This window comes from Epithele typhae, assembly GCF_022376455.1.
Source record: "Epithele typhae strain CBS 203.58 chromosome Unknown BXZ73scaffold_3, whole genome shotgun sequence".
Classification (NCBI taxonomy): Eukaryota; Fungi; Basidiomycota; class Agaricomycetes; order Polyporales; family Epitheliaceae; genus Epithele; species Epithele typhae.
In genome coordinates, this window is record NW_025954194.1 from 1,636,505 (window position 1) to 1,653,432 (window position 16,928).

A 16,928-nucleotide genomic window follows, 5' to 3' on the forward strand; every position below is an offset into this window, starting at 1 on the left:
CTGCCAGGTCGAGTTTGGCTGCTTCGTCAAGGACTAGAAGCTTGGTTCAGTTGGCTCAGGATGCTCGACTTCCATGTGTACTGGGGTCTGAAGATATGGATGTTCATTTGTGCGCTCTATGCCCAGCTCGCGCATGCCCGGCCTGCCAGGAGCGCCATGCCTACACCGACGAACCACTGCCGCTACCTTGGCCCACCCTCTACACATCTACGCCGGACGGCTCGAAGAACGTGGCGAGCCAGCGCGCTTCTGTCTCCATGTCTTCCGCGAGCGTGGCTTGCGATCCTCGTCCGCGTCCACACGCAGCGGCACCGACTGCTCTTGCCGTAGTGCGAGGGCACCAGGAAGTGCGCCTTCTGCATGGGCGAGCGCGGGGTATACGTCGTCGTTGTTCGGGAACGCGTCCCCCTCCGTCTTGCGCGGGAGGAGGTGGAAGTGCACGTGCGGGACGGTCTGCCCCGCCGCTTTCCCGTCCTGTTTTGCCGTCACGCGAGGTTTGCATGATGGGCCGTGAGCGTGGAGGTCGGGACGGGGGAAGCGGGGTGTGTGAGTGGGAGGTCGGCACGTCCGGAGTTAAGACCGCTTGGATCGCCACCTGGCAAGCGATGGTGAGTCCGTCCGCGGCGAAGACGCGCTCGATGACGCGCCCGACGTGCTGCACCGATGCAATGAGCGACGCGAGCTCGTCATGCTCCAGATCGGCGAGGCGCGGGACGGGACGCGTGGGGATAACGAGTATGTCTGCAGGCGGGCCGCGCGGGCGAGGGTGGGAGGGCTACTGGTGAGCGTTCGGAGGCAGAGACGGCGGCAGAGCGCGAGCGGGTGGGAGACGGACGCACGGCCGGGGACGATGGGCTTGAGGTTGACGATGGCGGCGGCGAGGCGGACGCGGTAGAACGCCTGGCGGGAGACCTCAAAGGAGGAGAAGTAGAGCGGCGGCATCCCGGGTCTCGTCGCGCGGCCGGGCAGGGCAGCGGGGGGCGAGGACGAGGGCAAACTGGGTGGGACCAGACGAGGCGGCAATCGCTGAGGGAGGGCCCAATGACATCAGCGCGGGCTCAGTGCACCCGCGGCTCCAGATGGACGGACGGACTGAGGTGTGCATCCTATCTTGTCTCCTGCGCCCACGTCTCTCTCTCATCCTCTGCTCTCCGTTACCCCCCTCGCCGCGAACGCAGCCGTGAAAACCCACACAATGTCGCACGCCGCACCGAACCCGCCCGTGCTTTGCTCCTTCCCGTCGAGCGCCGAGCTCATGGAGAGCCTCGCGCGTTTCATCCTCAAAGCACAGAAGGAATCCATCGAGAAGAAGGGACGCTTCACCGTCGCCATCTCCGGCGGCTCGCTGCCCAAGCAGCTAGCCAAGCTCGTCGATAATCCCGCCGTCAAGTGGGACAAGTGGTGCGTCCCTCTTATTTCTCGCATTCCGAGCGCGATCGAGATCTTCCATCGCCGCATCCGCATCCCCCGCTCACGGTCCCGTGCTCACGCTCACCTTGGTGCGCCCAGGCACGTCTTCTACGCCGACGAGCGCGTCGTCCCGCTCGACCACGAAGACTCGAACCACGCGCTCTGCATGCGCGAGATCTTCGGCAAGCTCCCTCCCGGCGGCCCGCAGCCGACGATCCACACCATCGACCCCTCGCTCGAGGACGACCTCGAGGAGCTCGCGGACGTGTACGAGAAGGAGCTCATCCAGGAGTTCGCGATGAGGGACGCCGCGCGCTTCCCCATTTTCGACCTCGTCCTCCTCGGTGCCGGCCCCGACGGTCACACCGTGTCCCTCTTTCCCGGTCACGCCCTCCTCAGCGAGGACGACCGCTGGGTGGCGTACATCGACGACAGCCCGAAGCCGCCGACGAAGCGCATCACGCTGACGTTCCCCGTCCTCAACCACGCCGCCCGAATCGCGTTCGTTGCTACCGGCGCCGCCAAGCAGGACACCCTGCACACCATCCTCGACGAGCCCGAAGTTGGTCTGCCGTCGAGCCGGATCCGTCCTGTCCACCCCGGGCAGGTGTACTGGTTTGTCGATGACGCCGCGGCTGAAAAGGTCCAGTACCCAAGGACGCCGTTCAAGATGTGAGTGGATTGCATAGAGGGTGGGCTGGGGAAAGGAACGGGTCTTTGCGGTTGTACGCTGGAAGCAGTCTTTCGATTGTATCATAACTGGCGCAGAAATTTACGGTGTTCCACTGTGGGTGCATTTTCGCGAGGTGAAAATGCCGGTGGCACAGAACCCAGCCCGTGGCTTTCCCTGTCAACAAAGGCCATTGCAAAAGGCGACGTTTTGTACCACTTCTACGATTACAATATGTTTGTCAACAGCCAACGCATGCGGGTAGTCTGGAACGACATTTTAGCGATGTAGCAAGAACAGGTGGCTCTTAAAGATCCCCAACGTCAACATGTGTGACGCGGGGGAGATGGCACGCCAGCGCAGGCCGACGCAGGCACGTCGACGTGCCACAGGCTTCGCTTTTCGCAACTACATCTGAAGGCAAATTATGGAGCATCTGGCCAAGACGACCGTCTCCGAGTGTCTTTTCCTTCTTCGTGGCTCCTGCTGGATCTAGGCATTCGAGCCTCAGGACAGGCTCCTACCCAGCCGGACCTAGCGTTCCCGCTCCAATCCGAGACTGATATGTGGGGTAATGAAAATGACTATGTCAGAAACCGCCGATGACATATGTTACGCGGAGACTTGCCTATCATATCAGGTTGGACGTGGGTGTAGGACGGAGCCTGGGTAGGAGCCCGGGTAGGAGCCTGGCCTCAGGTCACCTTTTACACGAACTTAATCGCCTTCAAGTGTGTTGAGAAATTGCTACAAATGATCGCCTCTCGCGACGGCTTGCCTGAGAGGGACACCCCGCATTTCGCGCACGCGAAGTTGAGGCTCCATGTATGGTGTCCGTCATATCTGTATGTCATTCATGGTATTGTAGTACTGTCAACATTAATGTTCGTTACAATTCGTGGCATCCCCCGGAAGTTGACACAACAGCTCGGCCAAACCGGCCCCGGAAAAACATACCAACGTCCCTTCAAGCTTAGACGTCTTCACTTACTCCCATCTCGGGGAATACCGTCAACAGCACGAGGTCGACGATGAACATCGCCATGTGCGCGTTGCAGGCGGCGTCGTCAAGCGGCGCCAATGCAGCGTCGATCGTCGCCAGCCTTGCTTCTGGAGTTGGACCAAGTAACGGGCCCACGGCGCCTGCGTGACAGAGGTTAGCTCGAATCGAGTCGCAACAACACGCTCTAAATCTCACTAGGAATACGGTCCGCAAGCCGTCGCCGCACTGCAGCACGCGTCTCGGCCTGCTCCTCAGGCGTGGGGTCAATGGGAGGTGGTCCTGGCCAGCCGTCAGGAAATATCGCTGTCTTCGCGCTCCGGATGATGTTTGAGAGCCTTCCAGGGGAGAGGACGTGGGTGTAGAGGATGTAGGGAAGTAGCCGGCCGAGGAACGGTGCGGCGAGGGACGCAAAGAGACTGAGCAGGTGCGTCAGTGCTCGCGCAGTAGTGTAGGTGGTGTAGGGCGAAGGCGAGTTCGCGGATGCAGGTGGGGGGTTGAGGATCAAGAGCAGGAAGGTAAGAGGTGGGTGGGTGTAGTTCAGGATGGGGGCGGGTGCACAGGTGGGAGAAGACGAAGATGGGGGTGTAGGGGAATGGGAGGACGTGCTGGAGGTTCGTGAGGGTGCTTGCAAAAATGATCCTGACTCCGAAGTCGGCGATGGTAGATGGGTCGGTTGTGGGGGAGGTGGTCGTGGTGAGGGGTTCAGGGTTCCTGGGATGGAAGGTGTGGCAAAGAAGCCTGTTTCGCCTCTTGAGGGACTCCATGCAGGCTCTGGCTCCTGCATCGTGGCCTCGGGCGTGATGTCCGCAACATACGGGTCGTTCCGTTCGTTCACTTTCTTGATGGTATCTCGCGCTTGCTTGTATGCGTGCAGAATGGCGAGGCATACGCCTGATACCGCCTGCACGGCCGAAAGCACGACGATGGCGATAGACTGGAATGAGAAATGTGCGGATGACTGACGGGCCAACGGAGGTCGCGTCGTCGGATCCGCTTTGGGAGACTAGAAGAAGATGTCAGCATATGTTGTTGGCATGGGGTAGCACCGTAGGGATGGGGTAGAGTGCTTCATATTTGTATTCGATTCACATGGTGTGTCTTTTCCATAGGTGAAAGAAATGCATCCCCCAGACATGAAAGGCGATACTGCACGGGTCTGGGTCTGCGCTCACAGAGCTCTGATGATGGAAATAAAGTCTCCAGCCAGTTGGGCCGAACTGACAACTGAGCATTTGACAATCCCTATACATGGCACGTATATATAGTCCCCTCGTGTGCTCGTGAAGACAAATGCGACAGACGGCCGCCGAATCGCCGAGAGGGGGAGACCACACACCTCTGGTACCTTGCCCGCAGCCTTCTCGGGCCCCAACTGGTCGAGTATAATCTTGTGGATGAACCACGGCTGGGTGACCCTTGGCAACACACTCCCCACCAGGACCTTGAGGATGATCTCGCGAACGATGTATCGCTCCGTCTCTGGCTCGTAGTCTTCTGGCGGTAAGCATGTCTTGAGGATGTGGTCGACGGCCTGACGGACATACACGGGATCGATGACGCCTTCAGCGGATACGGCCATATGCGGCTGGCTCTGGTGGAAGAGCTGGGCGATGGAAGCCGCGCCTCCCGAAGCATAGGAGGTATGTAGCTTGGCCTGAGCATTGCGGTAGTCGATCCAGTGCTGGGATAGCAGCGTCGGCAGGTCGCGGAAGACGAGTGGCGAGAGGTCGGTGGCAAGCAAACGGGCCTCAAAGGCACGGACCACTACGGTGAGGATGCGGGCGATCTCTGGGAGGAATTCCTTGTCGTAACGCGTGATCTTGGACCACCAGGTGTTGACGAAGGCTCGTAGAGCAAGCGCGATAAAGCCATAAAGCTCTGCGTTTAGTTCAGGCTCGGCCTCGGGAGAGAGCAGGAGAGCAGGCAAGTCGGCATCGGCAGGAAGAGTGGGGAAGAGGATGCGTTTGGCGAGGGTGACAGGCTTGGCTGTGGGAGGCCTGTTGGGAGCGGTGGACTTGTCGGCAGTGGAGGAGGAGAAGGACTGGATGGAGCGGGGACCGACGCGGCGCGATGGAGGCTGGACGGCGGACATGGCCGTCGCGCGCGAGCGAGGCTCGAGGAGGGATGTCGGGCGTCGGACGAGGTGTGGACGGGGCGGGCCGCCTGGATCGGGGCCTGATCTCGAGCCGAGGGATCTGGACGGACTTGGCAACAGACCGGCGCCTCTGAACTCTTCTCTCCGCCCAGCTCAGCCTGTGCACCCAGCGCCCGCTTCCATCTCTTGCCTTCATCCCCACTGCCCGCCAGCCCTGCGGCTACGGCGGAGCTCGCTCGACCCCCCGCTCGACCCCCCGCCAGGTCGCGCCGAGCTCTTCGCGGTTGCCCGGTCGCCCTTTGTTTATGCATTAATATCCCGCCGGTCACCTGCTTCGTCCCTCGACGCTCTTTTCCACATTCCTTTTCACCCGTCAAGTCCCCCGCTTACAGCACACGCGTTCAGGACTATGCCAAATGTCTACATCCTCCTCAAGCGAGATGGTGGTTCGGGGGGCCCCTCAACTTCCACGATCATCATCATAGCCGTTGTGGTGGGTGCGGTCCTTATCCTCGTCTTCGCCCTCTTCGCCTGGCGCCTTCTCGCTCGCTGTTGCCGCTCCTCCGCAAGCAGAAAGGTACCCCTTCCGCCAGTACAAGATCTCGCGCGCCACCGAGAACAACAGGTTGCCGCTTATGCAGACCGCAAGAACGACCGTCCCACCACTTGGGTCGATCCTGACCTCCTTCACCCTCGCATCTACTCCCGGGCTGGCTTCTCGAGCGGAAGTAGCGCTTCTCTCATCCGCGGTGCGCCCGAATTCTCTAGCCACGGTCAAACCAGGGAAAGCAGCTGGGCCCTCGATGATGCCTCCCGTGAAGGCTCGCCACATCCTCTTTCACCTCCCACCCCTTCCTATTTGCCTTCGGGCCTCAATCTACACAACAGCATGTCGAGTACGGCCAGCTTGGAACAGGATGTCCTCCCCGAATCTGGGTCAGACGTGCCTATGGTAGCCTCGCCCTCCGAGATGACCCACTCGGTCGAATCCTCGAACGACTTCTCCAGCATTCTACCCGCGCGTCCTCGGCCCCACGCACGTCACGTTCGCGCGTCCGACAGATGTCCATTGCCTCCTCGTCTGTGCACTCCCTCCACGGTTCAACTTCCGCTCCGAATGTCCTCCACGGAGCCCCACATTCAATCCATAGCAACATCAACATCGTCCTCCCCGCTCCTCTTGCGCCCGAACTGTACCCGCACGGTCAACATCCCCTGGCCGACGCCATGAGCATGAGCGATCGGCAGAGCGTGTTCAGCAACAGTGTCACACACAGCGCTGGCTCTGACAGGAAGAGCGTAGCGGATCAGTGGCTGCTCGCGGGAACTCGGCCGCCGTCCACGGTGCGAGTCGGGACCCTACGAACAAACCAGGGCACCGGCGCCCCTCGACACAGCTATACTGGTGAGCATTCTGCCCTCTATCCGGTCCTTCTGGGCCTTTTGTTGTCCTGCCTCCCTCCCGTAATCCATGACGTCTGTAGCTGACATTTCGTGTTCACCCCCTTCCTTTGTCCCTCATTCAGCGGCGCCGCGGCCCCCGACGTCCTCGACCCGGACTCGTAGCCAACTGTCAAGAGTGTCCTCACATTCCTCCGTGCGAGAAACCGAGGTGGCCGTGGCTCACCGCCGCACGGCTTCCCAACCTCCCAGCCAGATCCTCGGCTCGCAGCCATCCGCCTCTCCCGCCTCCCACTCGCGTGCGCCCTCGCTCGGTCGTCCGGGATACACGGCACGACCGGCGCCCTCCGCGCGCTCGCGATCACCCTCACCCGCTCCGCGATCACGCCGTCACTCTCGCTCACCCTCACGAGAGCTTACTGCGGGTGGGCCGCGCGTGTCGATGCCGTACCCACCCGCGCACGAAGTCGAGACCGTCTTCATGCCTCGCTCGCCCATGCCGCCCGTACCGCGCATCCCGTCCATGTACGGACGTGAGCAGGTCCCCGGCGCGCATGTGGACGGATACTTCCTGCCACAAGGCCCGCAGCCCCCACCGAAGCCGCAGCCTTGGATGCAGCCCAGTTTTCCGCCAGAGCGGCAGTCGCAGGTGTTCCACCCGCCACAACCGCAAGTGCCGGAGCGACGAGGCCGCACGGAAACCGCGACGCCGCTATCGACGGCGAGCGTGTCGTCGGGGCGCTCGGGCGACGTAGGCCCCCCTGTGCCGGGTAAACAGCGGCCGGCGAGCGGGAAGTTGCGGAAGAACAGCAGCAGGAAGAGCAGGGTTGGGTAGAGGGGCGGATATTCTTGAGGGTTGCTGGACACCTATTTTGCCATGTCTCGGGAGCCCGTCGTCGGTTCTAGACGTGCTGCATACGGGCCTGTCGATCTACATATTTCTAATCTCATCCAAGTACATGCAAAACGCCCAGCCGACCCGCCACCGCGGCGGCCACTGGAATATCGAGGTACAGTCTGGACAGGGACCGGCCGTTTGTTTTCCATATTTAGCGCCTGCTTGCTCGGAATCGACAGTCACAGTGTGACAAGCCGCGATGCGAACAAGTGACATGTTGGCGCTTCAGCGAATTCATGACAACAACGCAGGCTGTCTGGTCAATTGCTGCAACTGCCGTGGTCCGATCTCTCACCATAAGGCCGTCGCTGCCCTTTCGCCACAGTACATAATGGCCGACCGCGATAAAAACACTCACCGGAACGTCACTGACTCTGAAGACGACGTCTGTGCACCGATGGTATGCGAACAATCTGACCGTTTTCTCATGATCTTCTAACGCAATGTGATAGCCTGTTCAATGGCATGATGGGTCGGCCTTTTGGGCGGGCAACCGTGCTTGGCTCCTCGGCAGAGGTTTTCAGTTGTATGACGTTGAAGATCCACCTGTTCTGCACGAATTTCCGGGCAGATATTGGCTTTCCCCCACTAATGCATCGCCCCTCCAAGGGAAACTTCCCTGGGCCAAAGTCGCGAGAACAGCAGGGCAGCAGATCTCCTTTCGAACAGTTGTATGTCCCCATCGCTCCTCTACAACATCCATTCTTACACAAATTGTAGGGGCGCATTGCTCCTGCTCGAGATTCATCAGGCAGGGATGTCATCCTGAAAGCGATTGGCCGAAATGATCAAGAGAACGTCATATGTAAATCTCTTCTGGGAGCTGTGGAGCACACTGACCCGTCGACATTTCCGTGCATCGTTCCTCCGTTGGCCGTACTGGACACCCCCTACGACTATTCGATTGTGAGCATGCCGAGGTACGACACCCATGGAAGTTTCGCACAACCTTGCCTGACACCTTACAGATGGGGGAAAATAGATTGGATTGATGACATAGACAGCCCTCGTGAATGCTTGCGGTTCATCGATTGCATGCTCAGAGTGAGTGTTTTGCAAACGTTGACATCAAGTGAGCTCACATGCTGCTCAGAGTCTTGTATTCCTGCACGCTCGTCGCATCGCTCATCTCGTAAGTCCTTGCATGCTACTTCTAGTCAGTTCGAAAAAGTTAACGGTTATGTGTAGGACATTATAACTGTCAACATCCTCGCTGATTACTTCAGGCTCGACAACGACGCGGAAGCACTCGAAACTGACGTGCGCGAGCGTCGGAATCAAGGCGACATTGAGCATACATTCGCCCTAATCGACTTCGACGCATCGATGCAGCTTCCTATCAATGAATCGTTGAGGACGTGCCGTGGACCAGCGTCGGAGTTCATCGGCAACAGAGTATTTCCTCCCGATGACATGATATGGGGAGCCCCGTTCTGCAACCCGTTCGCCTATGACGTTGGGTCAATGGGAAACATATTCCGACGTTATTGGGCGGTATGGTCATTCTCATTGCGTATCGCGCTTGTACTAACACCAAAATTCTGTGTAGCCTATGGCGGCTCATGTGCCCTCTCTTGCACCTTTGTTCGACCGGATGACGACACACGTACTCCACGAGAGATTCACTGCAGAGGAGGCTCTCTGCTTTGTCAGGGATACCACCTCCCATCTTTCAGCAGAAACATTGGACGCAAAATGCTCGACGGAGCTAAACTGGTCGGTGACTAGTGATGCGTACTGGTCGAGGCTATCTCCGCAGGATCAGGCGACCTGGAGGAGACACCGGACACCGCCCCTTCCTTGGTGGACACCAATCCTGGAATGGCTCCTCCAGACCGATACCGCTTGGTGCGCATTCGCATATGTGCGTCGACTTCTCGGGGTTTAACATGTGGTTTATACCGTCTGGATATCGATGATAATCCAATTATTTCCCACCATCACTGGTGCGTCTGCGTGACTCGGTGACCGAGGCTCTAAGGCTCGGAGTGGGTATATATACAGCTGCGTGCAGAAAGCTTGTCCAGGCGCTGAAAAACGCGACGCGCGTCGAAAATTAAATCGAAATTGGTCGGAAAATCGCCAGCGGTGATGAGCACGTTTCTTCTCCCTCTCTCCCTCGCTGGCTCGCCCCGATGGCCCTGAAAACTTGAAAATCGCGTCGCGCACGCACTCAGGTACGAGCGGACGCTTTTCCGCGTTCTCAACGACTGAGTTGACGCATCGCGCGGCAGGTTGGGGTGGGGCGGTCATGGTCGACGATCTCGCCTCTGTTAATCACCTCGACGTGCTTCAAATGGCCACGCTACATGAGCAAGACACGGATTCACCTCTCTGTGATCCATCCAGTCTCTGCATCTGTCAAAACCTTGGAGGATGAACACTGCTGGTGCCGTGGTGGAGGTGCAGCAGCGGGCGAGTACTCAGTTCACGCAATGAGAGGATGCCGGTCTCGGTGAGCTGCTCGTCTATCTCTTGCGCGAGTTGCATCGTTCGCATTAGAACTACGTATAGGCACAAGGAACTGTATGATGGTTGTAACTTGTAGACGTATGCATACCTTCCTTTCACCCCATCAATCGAACACTTCTCCAGCCCTCCGAGCAAGGGTGCGACTTTTGAATCAAAAGGCTCACACAACACATGCATATCCAAGGTCTGGGACCCAAGGAATGGTAGATATAGTAATACATTCACAGTGCGCTCACGCTCGGACTCATCGGGGATTCGGAAGAAAGTGACAGTCGCCGGGGGTAAATGACGTCTCCAGAGCAATGCAGAAGGGGTTGAAACCAGTTGATTCTCACCTGTAAAGGCCTCTTCCACGCCCTACACACATCCCGGCAGGGCTTGACGCACTTCGAGGTGATTAACAGAGGCGAGATCGTCGACCATGACCGCCCCACCCCAACCTGCCGCGCGATGCGTCAACTCAGTCGTTGAGAACGCGGAAAAGCGTCCGCTCGTACCTGAGTGCGTGCGCGACGCGATTTTCAAGTTTTCAGGGCCATCGGGGCGAGCAGCGAGGGAGAGAGGGAGAAGAAACGTGCTCATCACCGCTGGCGATTTTCCGACCAATTTCGATTTAATTTTCGACGCGCGTCGCGTTTTTCAGCGCCTGGACAAGCTTTCTGCACGCAGCTGTAGGACCGGCTGAGCCTTTCGCCACCTCAACTGGGCTTATTCCCCAGATTTCTGAGTATCGATAGGGTGGACCACGTCGCTCGGATGTGCCTGGCAGCGTTTTTCATGGCAACTTGGATCACTCCGAGCTCCGACCATGCTTTGAAGCACTCATTAAATGGATTGTAGTAGGTGCGGGCTGACTTCCCTTTGGATCCACGAGTGCCGCACACTGCGCGTGTAGCATCGGATACACAATTCATTTTCGCGTGAACGTGAACGGCCTCAGAAGCGGATCCGAACTCTCGGCGTGTTGAATAGGATGATATCGTTGAAGTGCACCCCAGTACGGCAATATATATGGTCACCTGGTGCTTAATATTCTTGACACAAGGCCATAGTTGGCAGCTTCAGACGGCCTTAGAGTAAGCAATTATTATCTACGAGTTCTCGCTGCAAGCGTATATCTGAAGTGTGATAGCGGTGAAGACTTGTGTTCTCTGCTTGCGGGCAATGCGGGTTCCGACGGATTAACTCGTGGCCGCGGCCCTCGCGCAAGGCGGGGCCACCGATTTGTCCATTAATTGATGGCGCGCACGGGTATGACTAGGCTACGAATACAAACACGAATGCTCGAGACAGAAGAGACAACAGACATGAGGTCGCGCGCGGTTCAGCGGGCGGGGAATGGGAAGTTTTAGGCGTTCGAGCGCAGGTTCACATCATCCCGAACCCGTCGTCGTCGACACCCCAGCCGCCCACTTCAATGTCATCGGGGGCGTGCATCGCCGAGTCCTCATTGACGTCCTCGGGTACGCCCTCAGCAGCCTCGCGGCCGTACACCCGGCTGTCAGCGTCGGCGAGCGTCGCGGCGGATGCAGAGACCGGGACCGTCGATGTCTTGGAGGGGCCAGAGGGGCCGGCGTGCCACGAGAGCTGTACGCCACCGACAGTAGCGATCTGGGAGCCCTTTGCGAACCCTTGCTCGGCGGCAGCCCGCGTGCGGAACGAGACGAGGATATTGCCGCCGTCGAGGGCGTCCACGGCGTCGACTTGACCGGTCGTCTAGACAGAAAATTATGCACCGTCGGAAAACGTCGTACTCCGAAGTGCCAGACGGACGCTTACCTCGTACCAGTCCCGCACCGCCTGAAGAGACTCGACCGGGGCGCCCTTGACGAGAAGCTTCTTCGGGCGGTTGTCGAGCTTCATGCTCGTCCGTGGCGGACCGCCACGGATCGCTCCGCGATAGTAGCTGCCGCGCGCGCCTCGTCCACGACCGCGGTACGGCCGGTACGATGTACCACCGTACGGTGCCGCTGCTGGCTCCGACACAGGGATGCCGAGACTGGCGGCCTGTGATGATACAACGGGGATTGTGTTGGCACGCGCAAGAGACGGGAAAAGCTCGTCGTGACGTACCTCCGCTTTGAGCTTCTCAAGCTTCGCCTTGAGCTCCTCCGTGCTCTCCTCCTCGCCTTCCGCGCCTGGTGTCCCATTCTCGCTGTGATGTGTCTCGAGCTCTTTGTCTAGCCGCTCGAGCTCTGCTCGTTGGCGTTCGTCGACATGTGGCGTCGAGGCTTTCCGTGGGGTGGACGAAGATGCTGGTGGCGGCGGAGATTGTGCAGACGTCGCAGAGGGCTTCATCTCCTTGTTCAACTCCCGCAAGCGTGCCATGATGGGCTTCTTCTCTTCTGCGGTGGCCGAGGAGAGCTTCGCCATGAGTGTCTTCTGCTCCTCGATTTGTTGCTCGATGAGCTTTTGCTTTGCGGCCAGTGCTGCCGCAGCAGAAGACATATTTGATGTGGAGCGCGCGACCGATGGCGCAGGTGCTGGTGGCTGAGGAACAGAAGCGCTTTCGGCTGTAGGACCCGTTCGTTGCGCGACGATGGGTGCAGAGGCGGCAAGCATCCGCTGGCCAGCTTGTCCGTGACCCTCCATAGGTCGATGCCAAAAGACCTTGACAAATCGGTTACCGAAGACCGCCTCCTCCGACTTCCACGCCTTGTAGGCCTCTTCGTGGGTGTTGAAGCTGACTAGAGCTTTTGAGCTGGGGGCGTCGACAGCGACGTTCGTGACCGTGCCGAACTTGCTGAACCAGTCGTTGACTGCACCCAGTGACAGCTTGTCCTCGGGGATCTTCTCCACCACGAGCGTCTTGTCATTCCGACGCTCGGGACGGAAGCTCTGTGCATCGCCGCCAAAGCTTCCACGTCCGCGTCCACGCCCCGCCATGCCGCCACGACCATTCGCCGGTAACGGGCGATTGGACGTGTTCCCGTCCGTTGCAGGGATCTGAGGGGAAGGAACGGCGCCATTTGACTGAAGTTGCTCCATAGGTCGCCCAGGACCGTCGCCATTGATGTGCGGTTGGACGTCTTGAATAGGTACTTGCGGCGTCAGGTCCTGGATGACAGGCAGCTCACCGGGGTTGCGTCCCATTGGCGCATCGCTCTGTTCCGTACGGGGTAGCACTGCTGGTCGAGGATTTTGTCCGCGTCCTGCCCCCATCCCATTCATCGGCCGCATGTCCATCCTTTCGTGAGGGTCATAAGTAGCACCGGCGGCGTTGCCCATGGGGAACGGCATCCCTCCTGGGCCCATCATGCCCATGAACGGCATACCGCCGCCCAGGGGGAAGAGTTGACCAGGGATGACGGCATCGTCCCCATGACTGTACTTGCAGAACGCGCCCCGCGCGCAATAGCCACTGTCTACGCCAAATGATGAGGGATTGGGGCCGGGGCATGAGCCTGCAATTTGACTCACTGTGATAGTCCCTGCAGATGCCCCGCCGCTGGTCTGGGGGTCTGTAGCTCTGGCCATTGCGCCCGTTCATGCCCATCCCGTTCATACCCGTGTTCATCTCCATCCCCGCCATGCCGCCGTCCATGAAGTCAGCACGGCCGCTGACATTCATCCTCCCCCCGCGCTCGCCACGTCCGGACCACGCCGAGCGACCATCGCCACGACCGTATCTTGACGATTGGCCGTCATGGTTCAGTCGTGCGCCCTTCGAAGGTCCGTGCGAGTCGTAGTCGGTGCCGTCGATACCGCGTTTCCGGCCCCGGTCGGATGGCTGTGATGAGGGTCCAAAGAGACCGTCGAGAGGAATTGGGATGCCGCCATCGGCGGAGGTGCTGGGGGCGGGTCGGTCGGATGAAGAAGGAACGGCAGAGTAGGGGAGGTATGACTTCGACCGGAGGGCGGTGAACAATGTATCGACGAAGGCGGGGACCGCTGCGAAGTGGATTGCGGGTGAGTCGCAGAAAGAGCCGAGGTTGCACGCGACGCACCATTTTCCAGGAACTCCTCCAGCTGTGTCTCAAGCTCCTTCCTGAGCTCCGGCTCCGGCGCGTTGTGCTTGAGGAGGGCGAGGATGTAGTCAGCGAGCGCGCCGGGTTCAGCGTCGCATCTGTCGAATTTATCAGCAATGGGGTGGATTGTAGGGAGAAGAGGCAGACGGACATGGGCTCGAGTGTCCTGATGAGCCAGGGCTTGAGATGGTTAGCGGTGTCCGGGTCGTAGAGCATGGTCGGCCTGCCAGAGGGGGGACAAAGCAAGGCCGGAGGGGGCAAGATGGGACTGTTGCCGTGGTCGGACGCGCTCCTTGCCCTCGGCGGTGGCCCTCGGGCGCTTCCCGCAAACTTGCGCCGCGAACGGGACTGGCTGGGTCCAGGAGTCGTGCGTCTGCCGGGTGCCCTCGGTTTCAGCAAGCACCATGCACACCTCGCTCTAAAACAGCTATAACCCTAGGCCTTCAGACAGAACCTCTCGTGCACGTGCCAACAGTCGACATCCATGTCTGACCCGTATATCCGACTCACTCCAGATCACCAGGCTGCTTTGCGAATTCGAAGTATGTACCCCACCCGCCACTGGCAAGCTTGGGTGCTCGACAGGGCGAAGCAGAACGCCTCTTACAGCTGCGCGCTCCTCTCTGCTTACAACGCCGCCGCACTTATCAACCGGTCTCTCCCTCCCGAGGTTCTCATGGAGGTGTTCGGCCATTTGGACCACAAGACCTACAGCGGCATCCGGCTCCTTCACGTGTGCCGCGCATGGCGCGTCCTCTTGCTCAGCACTTCCGAATACTGGGCGAACATGTGCCGAATCGCGATGGAGCACACGGACGACACCGAGCCTCGTAGCACTCGCGTCCGCGAGCGTGACGAAACGTTCTTGCGCTTATCTTCCCCCCGGCATATTGGCCTCAGTATATACCAGGTCGCTATGAGCACACGCGAAATCCTTGCTCCTCATGCACATCGAATCTCTTCTCTGTGGCTCAGCGTTTCCACCAATATGTTTCCCACCTTTCAGCGGTTATCTGAGTCTGATTTCCTTCAGCTCACTTCGCTCTCCTGCCATCACGCATCCAACTTTCGAGACCCGGAACCGTCGGTGTCTCGACTCTCACGTCGACATTCTTCTGGTACAGCCTTTCCGCGGCTCCAAACTCTCGCTATATCACCCTACTTCCTCCATGTCTTCAGGATCACGAAGCTACCCGTTCTCTGCACGCTGCAGATCGAAGGATGCCTTTGCCTCTGGTGTACATTCGGCCCTCCCGGGACGCACATCCAGCAATCACTCATGTCGCTCCTCCGCAGTGTTCCCACCCTCACCAACCTCGCTTTTCTTGATATTCGCATGAATCTCTCGCAGCTGTCCGGAGAAGTCTCCTCCACACCGCTACCTAACCTCCAGACCCTCTCTTTCAACGTCACCCAGTCTTTTTCTGGCGATAGCCTCATCCAACGCCTCGAGCCCCCCTGGGTGTGCTCGTCCAGATGAAGGCGACCAGCCTCCGAGACTTCCTCCCCGCCCCGTACCCCTCCGTCTCCTCGCTCCTCATTCCCTTCACCCGCAACGTCGCGCGCCTTTCTGTCGTCTTCTCAGCTGGTTCCAGTGGCTGCGTGGTGAAGGGCTGGTCTCCAGCTGGCGTCCTCCGCCTCGACTTCGACCTCATCACCGCCGGCGCCGACGCCCTCGCATCCGCGTTCGTCGGCGTGTCCGGCTCGATCACGGACCTCGAGCTGCTCGTGCCCGATCTCCCGACGCACGCCCACATCTTCCCCGAAAATTCGCTCCGCGGCCTCGTCGCGGCCTTTCCCGCCGTTACACGCCTGGTGACCGCGCGCACGTCGCCATTCGACCTCCTCCAGGCTCTCAGCGCCCCGGAGCCCACCCGGGCGGACCCGCTCCCATGCCCGCACCTGGAGGAGCTCGGCGTCCGCTGGCAGGTCGTGCGCGAAGACGCGAAGGCGTGGGACCAGCTTTCGCGACGCGTGTTCGGGCAGCTGCAGGCCACGCTGCGCGGCCGGAGCGCGGCGGGTGCGCGCCTCGGACGGTTGGGCTTCCACGTCGGGGATCTGCAGTGCGTGGCGGCGTCGGTGGTCTTGCCTCTGCATGGAATCGAGGAGCGCATCTGGGAGCTCGTTGTGGACTTTGTGGAGGATGTAGATGTTACGTCTCATCTCGATTGGCCTGCGAATTGGTAGTGCGCGGTGTTTGTGCTCAACGCAAATGGTACTCACATACTCGTGTCGGTTTATTCGAAGGAACATGGCCAAGATATCTCTCGAGGCTGCCCAGTTCCAACCTAAAGCCCATGTGCAGGTTTACCTTCGCAAACTGGCTACCGGCTACCTGCTCAGTCGACTTCTCGCCCCTAGTAGCGGGCCCCCACTGTGTCTTGGCGGATCTCCTAGCCACAATTTACTGTATGCACCGTTCCAAGCAGCCAATGTCAATGAGTCCATGGACCGAAGAGTTTGGTGGCGATCACAAGCAACATCGGAGTCCAGAATCTGATGTACATTTGTACAAGTGTTTCCCACTTCATCCCGATTTTGCGCTGCACCGAGCCTCACAAACCACTCACCCGCGAACGCGGTGGAAGCGGGCGCTAAGGCGCCCCCTTTTCCACGAGTCATAACTCTCCTGCAGCCCTCCGCGAGCTCGAGACAGGGACGGCCTTGAAGACGCGCACGCCGTGGGTGACGACGTCCACGGACATGCTGCCGGAGACGTCGGCGACTTTGGCGCCCCACGCGCCGTCTGCGTCCTTCTGCCAGAGGTCGTACATGGTGAAGGTGCCGGAGCCGAAGGCCGCGCCCTGATCGGTGAAGATATCGAGCAGGGATACATTGACGGTCTGGTTCGAGGGCGAGGTGTTCATGACGGCCCATACAAACTGGCTGGAGGGATTGTAAACCCGAAGAGGTTCGCCAAAATATTGATATAAAAAGCGTACTTGTTGACGAGGCTACCGGACCACAGCTCGAGCTGGCCACCTCCGTCGACGGCGTGGATCCACATCTGG

General features: G+C 59.5%; 7 protein-coding genes across 7 annotated transcripts; 3 read left to right on the forward strand and 4 right to left on the reverse strand.

Moving 5' to 3' along the window:
* Nucleotides 1-199: 199 nt before the first annotated feature.
* BXZ73DRAFT_87428 (diadenosine hydrolase) lies at nucleotides 200-942 on the reverse strand (the record flags this gene model as incomplete). Its single annotated transcript, XM_048024562.1, has 4 exons — nucleotides 200-276; nucleotides 303-474; nucleotides 596-741; nucleotides 840-942. 4 exons carry the CDS (start codon nucleotides 940-942, stop codon nucleotides 200-202), a joined length of 498 nt encoding a protein of 165 aa, XP_047882919.1.
* Nucleotides 943-1,195: 253 nt separating this feature from the next.
* BXZ73DRAFT_39894 (6-phosphogluconolactonase) lies at nucleotides 1,196-2,086 on the forward strand (the record flags this gene model as incomplete). The annotated part of the gene is made up of 2 exons (XM_048018470.1): nucleotides 1,196-1,401; nucleotides 1,510-2,086. 2 exons carry the CDS (start codon nucleotides 1,196-1,198, stop codon nucleotides 2,084-2,086), a joined length of 783 nt encoding a protein of 260 aa, XP_047882920.1.
* A 967-nt stretch (nucleotides 2,087-3,053) lies between these two features.
* BXZ73DRAFT_39228 (PXA domain-containing protein) lies at nucleotides 3,054-5,175 on the reverse strand (the record flags this gene model as incomplete). The annotated part of the gene is made up of 4 exons (XM_048018335.1): nucleotides 3,054-3,223; nucleotides 3,279-3,832; nucleotides 3,899-4,076; nucleotides 4,416-5,175. 4 exons carry the CDS (start codon nucleotides 5,173-5,175, stop codon nucleotides 3,054-3,056), a joined length of 1,662 nt encoding a protein of 553 aa, XP_047882921.1.
* Nucleotides 5,176-7,932: 2,757 nt separating this feature from the next.
* Nucleotides 7,933-9,365, forward strand: BXZ73DRAFT_39566 (uncharacterized protein; the record flags this gene model as incomplete). Its single annotated transcript, XM_048018403.1, has 6 exons — nucleotides 7,933-8,148; nucleotides 8,198-8,397; nucleotides 8,446-8,521; nucleotides 8,571-8,609; nucleotides 8,666-8,971; nucleotides 9,027-9,365. Coding segments are annotated over 6 exons (1,176 nt in total), but the record flags the coding sequence as incomplete, so codon positions are not given.
* Nucleotides 9,366-11,317: 1,952 nt separating this feature from the next.
* BXZ73DRAFT_39181 (uncharacterized protein) lies at nucleotides 11,318-14,133 on the reverse strand (the record flags this gene model as incomplete). The annotated part of the gene is made up of 6 exons (XM_048018326.1): nucleotides 11,318-11,665; nucleotides 11,729-11,956; nucleotides 12,023-13,314; nucleotides 13,370-13,840; nucleotides 13,888-14,015; nucleotides 14,069-14,133. 6 exons carry the CDS (start codon nucleotides 14,131-14,133, stop codon nucleotides 11,318-11,320), a joined length of 2,532 nt encoding a protein of 843 aa, XP_047882923.1.
* Nucleotides 14,134-14,461: 328 nt separating this feature from the next.
* BXZ73DRAFT_39324 (uncharacterized protein) lies at nucleotides 14,462-15,397 on the forward strand (the record flags this gene model as incomplete). Its single annotated transcript, XM_048018351.1, has 1 exon — nucleotides 14,462-15,397. One exon carries the CDS (start codon nucleotides 14,462-14,464, stop codon nucleotides 15,395-15,397), a length of 936 nt encoding a protein of 311 aa, XP_047882924.1.
* Nucleotides 15,398-16,535: 1,138 nt separating this feature from the next.
* On the reverse strand, nucleotides 16,536-16,897 carry BXZ73DRAFT_97046 (uncharacterized protein; the record flags this gene model as incomplete). The annotated part of the gene is made up of 2 exons (XM_048027237.1): nucleotides 16,536-16,803; nucleotides 16,860-16,897. Coding segments are annotated over 2 exons (306 nt in total), but the record flags the coding sequence as incomplete, so codon positions are not given.
* Nucleotides 16,898-16,928: the final 31 nt, after the last annotated feature.